At 35.5% G+C, this 5,271-nt stretch overlaps 1 protein-coding gene across 1 annotated transcript; it reads right to left on the bottom strand.

Moving 5' to 3' along the window:
• Positions 1-4,626: 4,626 nt before the first annotated feature.
• On the bottom strand, positions 4,627-4,968 carry LOC145280272 (uncharacterized). The gene has a single exon (XM_080132045.1). It carries the CDS (start codon positions 4,966-4,968, stop codon positions 4,627-4,629), a length of 342 nt encoding a protein of 113 aa, XP_079988171.1.
• Positions 4,969-5,271: the final 303 nt, after the last annotated feature.

The raw sequence follows: 5,271 nt of genomic DNA, 5'->3' as shown, positions 1-5,271 counted from the left end.
GTTAGAGAAATCGGGTTAAAACATGTGAGTAACAATGCATACTTAAACACGGAGGCATGTCAGGCCATGGGTCTGATATACACGTGTTGATCATACAATAACGTCAGGAGTTTTGAATTTAGTTAGATAAGTCAGTCAGACAGCCAGGCAGGGGCAGTCAGTCAGTCAGTCAGAGGGAATAAGTGAGAAGAGTGAGTCAGAGACAGAGCTGAAATCGAACCTTGGAAGCGAAGGTTAGAAGAAGAAAGAATCATGTAAAGACTTGAATTCCTTGTTGCAAAGCCATTGACCAGTCGAAATGGAATAAACAAACAACTTCATCTTTTTAAATCTGTGTCTTCGTGTTATGTATTAGACAGAAAAGGTATTGTCAATTTATATTATAAGAACTTTGTGAAAATCATCATCTCAAAAATAGATAAAGAAAAATGTGTACATGTTATAGAAACACTCCCATTCACAGAACTGTCAAAAGTATAAATGTCAAACTATATCTCGGTCTATCTATCTATATATCTAAATATCTTCCTCTCATTGTGTATTACATGTTCTCGGCTCTCTTGTATTAACATGTACCCTGCCTCTTTATATATAAGACCTATCTCTATCTCTACAACGTGAACACTCTAAGACTTTCTCTAACACGAACAACAAATATATAAGTCGTCATCTTAATAAGAAAATACATAACACATAGACAAAGAAGGTTTCTGGACTGGTTCAAAAGGAGAGTCCTCCACCACAATCATGAAAAGGGTATAAGAGACTGATGACCAATGCATTCTAGGTAGCAGGTCTCACTAATGACAACAAATGCAGATTTTGCCACACAGAATTGAAAAATGTGAGTCATCTAGTGTCAAATTGGAAGGTTCTGTTAGTGGGTGGCACAGCGAGAAATGATGGAGTATGTAAGTACCTCCACTGGACCATCTGTAAAAAAAATAAACCGGAATCTTAGAAAGATATCAATCATACCAGTTATTATAGGTGCCACAGGACTTATAAAGAAGAACCTGAAGTCCTACCTAAGTAATATTCATGGTGAACCAAGCACAAAACAGATCGAGACAATTGCACTTAAGGGAACAACAAAGACACTAAAAAGAGTTCCCGGTGTGTTTCAATAAAAAGCTGACCAATCTTGGCAGCTGGTTTGGCTGGCCCATGCCTAGCGTTACAATCTTTCAAGGAAAAAAATTAAAACACACACGCACACACACACACATACACACACACATATAGATAGATAGATAGATAGATAGACTAGACTCCCCGTGACCCGTTGGGTCAGTATGTTATATTAGCTATGGAATTCATGTATGAGCGTGACACTTGTGACGTAATGAAAATATTTATTTTTGACATAACAGAAACATTTCTATGAAAGTATAGTAAAATGAAAAAAAAGAATATAGATAGATTTCTATGAGTCGTTCTGTTTATTATAATTGATTATTTTTGGAAAAAAATTACAGTTACTGAATTATGATGGTTGGCCATACTTATAGGTAAATGTGCACTTAACAGATACCATAATATTGAGTATAGTTTAAATCAAATGTTGATATATCTGTTTTTTTTTACATCGTTCATTTCTGTATTAAGTTAAAGTTATTTTAAACTCCACTCGCCCCATGTTAAATAATAATTTCGAAATAATAACGTTAATATTTCAGCGTCCCAATTCTTTTTTCTTTTTGTTTATTTTAACCCCCACTCTTCTCATGTTAAATAAAACTTTCGAAATAATAACGTTAATATTTCAACGTCCCAATTGTTCTTTTGTTTTTTGTTTTTTTCACGTTTAAATTATCCAAATAAACAATTGTTAATACTGTCTGCTTTTTTTAACATCGTTTATTTCTGTATTAAGTTTAACTTATTTTAAACGCCACCCTTCCCATGTTAAATAATAATTTTGAAATAATGACGTTAATATTTCAGTGCGCAGGTCATGCGCGCATGCGCAACCGGATGTCGTAAACCGGAAAGTGGGTTACACACATCATTATACGGTCATTTGAGTTTTATAATTATACAGATATATATAGGAAGTTATGAAAATATATATGGCGATTAAGTTACACAGAATATTCCGCGTTTCATTTCAGTTAGAATTCATAAGGCTTATGACGAATTCGCACGAGAATAAAACGCGCAATATTCTGTGTAGCTTAATTGTTATATATATTTTCATAACTTACTACGGTGCTGTACGTATGTATCGAGCACTTTTGAAGTAAATACTGAAAATGTACGCATAAAATTTTATCTTTGCATATTAATTCATGTTATGAATTAAATTGTTAAAAAGAATATATATATATATATATTCTTTTTAACAATTTTAGTTAGGGTTCTGTTTCCATACTTATATATTTAAATTATCTATTGTTATTTTAAATTTTTTAGAAGTCGGATAATCTAGGGGCTAAGGCTTCGATAGGTTAATTTTATTTTTATTTTCACTTTTTTTACTCAAAACTGCTTTACAATATGTATTCGATTCCTAAGTTTCTGTCCTGCTGGCTATTTTATTCTCATCGCATTTATATGCTAGTTGACATGTCGCAGAATAGATCTTCTCCCATTATTAGTGAATTTACTTTATATATAATTAATAATCTATTTAAAAAAAACATTATATATTAGTATATCTATTAATCGTGTATTATTATGGGAAAGCTATTCATTTTCCAGCTGACCTGTTTTTAACTCTCCGAAACAGCTTACATGGAAGGCAGCTGAGGGTTCCCGTTTTCTAATTAACAATCCTTGTAAAGGTATTTTTAACATACTTATATGGTGGATTTTTTAAAAATAATTTTAGACTTCTAAGAAGTCGGCTTATACAAGAGCTAAGTTTATTTCTCTTAACAAGTGTAGCTAGATATTTTCCATTTTTATATAGTTAAATTATCGATTACAATTTTAAACGTTTATTATGTCGGATTATGTAGATGCTAAGTCTGCGATGGGTTAAATTTAGTTTTTTTTTCTGGGAATTCAAATTCCATTCTTCATTTTTATTTTGCCTTCTTATACTTAAAGCTAAATATATATATATATATATATATATATATATATATATATATATATATAAAATAAAAATTACAATTAATTTACCAAAATGATCCAAGATGGTAAAATTAAAGTATATTATAAATATTAAAGAATTAATATTTATAAAATTATCTCAGCCAGATGTAAAAGCTCGATAAAACCAAATAGTAAGATCTTTGACTTACTTGTTGTTTCATCAAATACTTCTGCATGCAAAATCCGATCCCGTATTTTGCTAATTCCTACCTTCTGATGAAAAGGAAAGTATTTCTTCGAAATTCCGCGGATTAAGGACTATCCATTTATCTAGTGTTTCCTTTTCAGATTAAATATGTTTTAAACTCATTTCAAAGTGTTTTTAACATATTTTATTAACTGTTTGCTCATATATATATATATATATATATATATGTGTGTGTGTGTGTGTGTGTGTTTGTGTGTGGGTATATAACTATTTTTGCTATATTGTGTTGAAGTGAGTAGAGAAACAGACAGAAATAACCTTAAAAACGGAAGGCTTTAATACACGATAAAATATATACAGGATTGTTATCTTTAGAATATAGTTCTCTACTGAAGAGCGTATAGACAAGGGGAGATAATACACGCTAATTCAACACGATTAAAGGTATTGGTGAAGGGGAATAACTCCGGATCGCCATATATTACATTTTCCCATCCTTAAAAGATTTAGAGTCCGTCGTATCGTACTGGTTTGCGACGCTCTCGTGTAAACCGTCTCAACTTTTCAGGTTCCTGGGTTAATGCAGGATCTTCATCCTCTGCTGACGGGCGGATGCTCTCACCATCCGTCATGCTCGTCTCTACCGGGTCATCTTCCATGTTTCTTCCTTCAGTTGGTGTGGGTGTAGGTGTGATTTCCTCATTTCTGGTGGTGGTTGTGTCTTTTCTTAAGGATAAGTCACCAACTGGAGCCAAGTCACTCATGGAAATTGTCGATTCCCTTCCGTCAGGAAAACGCACATGTGCATATTGTGGGTTCGCTTCTACTAAATGCACCCCTTCTACAAGGGGTTCATACTTACTGGTACGAACATGATGACGTAAAAGTACCGAGCCCGGTGTAGCTAGCCAGGAAGATAGGGAGTGTCCACTTGGTGAGCGTCGTTAATAAGAAAATAGTCTCTCATGAGGGGTTGCGTTAGTTGCAGTGCAGAGCAAAGACCTGATTGCGTGAAGTACTTCTGGGAGTACGGTTTCCCATTGAGCTTCTGGGGGGTTTCTATAGGCTAGCGCCAGTTGTACGTGTTTTCAGACAATGCCGTTGTAGCGTTCACATTGTCCATTCCCTTGAGGGTTATATGGAGTCGTTCGACTGGTTGCTATGCCTAAACCGGTAAGGTATTCCCGGAGTTCCTTTGACGCAAATGAAGACCCGCGATCGGTGTGGATATATGAGGGCATTCCAAAAATGGCGAATAACCGGTTTATACACTTAATCAACACATCTGTTGTCATATTTGGACAAGCGAAGGCGAATGGGAAGCGCGAATATTCGTCGATCACTACCAATATATATCGCTTTTTGGAGTTGGAAGGTTAGGGTCCTTTGAAGTCCATGCTGAGTCGTTCCATTGGTTGTGTGGCCTTAATTAGTTTCGCTTCGTCTGGTGTGTGGAAACGAGGTTTCCAACGGGCACATACAGGACACTCAGCACATACTTTTTTAATCTCTTCTATCGAGTATGGCAGGTTTCTAATTTTTATGAAGTGAGTTAGTTTAGTGATGCCTGGATCACAGAGTCGAGTATGGAGGTCGAATAGTTTTTCTCTGCTAACGACAGCTCCACAATGGGCTCTTGATATTGTGTCAGCAGGGATGTTATTCCTGCCTGGGCGGTACATTATGTCGTAGTCATAACACCCAGCTCCATCCTCCATCTTTGGATCTTATTGTTTTTAATTTTACCTAGTCTCTCTGGGTGGAACATATAATGCACTGCTTGTTGGTCGCTGACAATTGTAAAATGTCGAGTAGATAAATAGTGGGACCATTTTTTGACAGCTTCGACTATGGCGCAAGCCTCTTTCTCGAATGAGGCGTGTTTACGCTCAGTGGGTGTTAGTGTACGTGAGAAGAAAGCCACAGGACCACCGGCTTGGTTCAATGTAGCCGCAACAGCTGTATCCGTGCGTCTGTTTCCACTACCAGTGGGATATTCTCATCGATGGAGTGTAGTAAGG

Source organism: Euprymna scolopes, chromosome 7 (assembly GCF_053919585.1).
Source record: "Euprymna scolopes isolate OS-2025 chromosome 7, ASM5391958v1, whole genome shotgun sequence".
Lineage (NCBI taxonomy): Eukaryota > Metazoa > Mollusca > Cephalopoda > Sepiida > Sepiolidae > Euprymna > Euprymna scolopes.
This window is presented reverse-complemented; position numbering and strand designations above follow the sequence as displayed.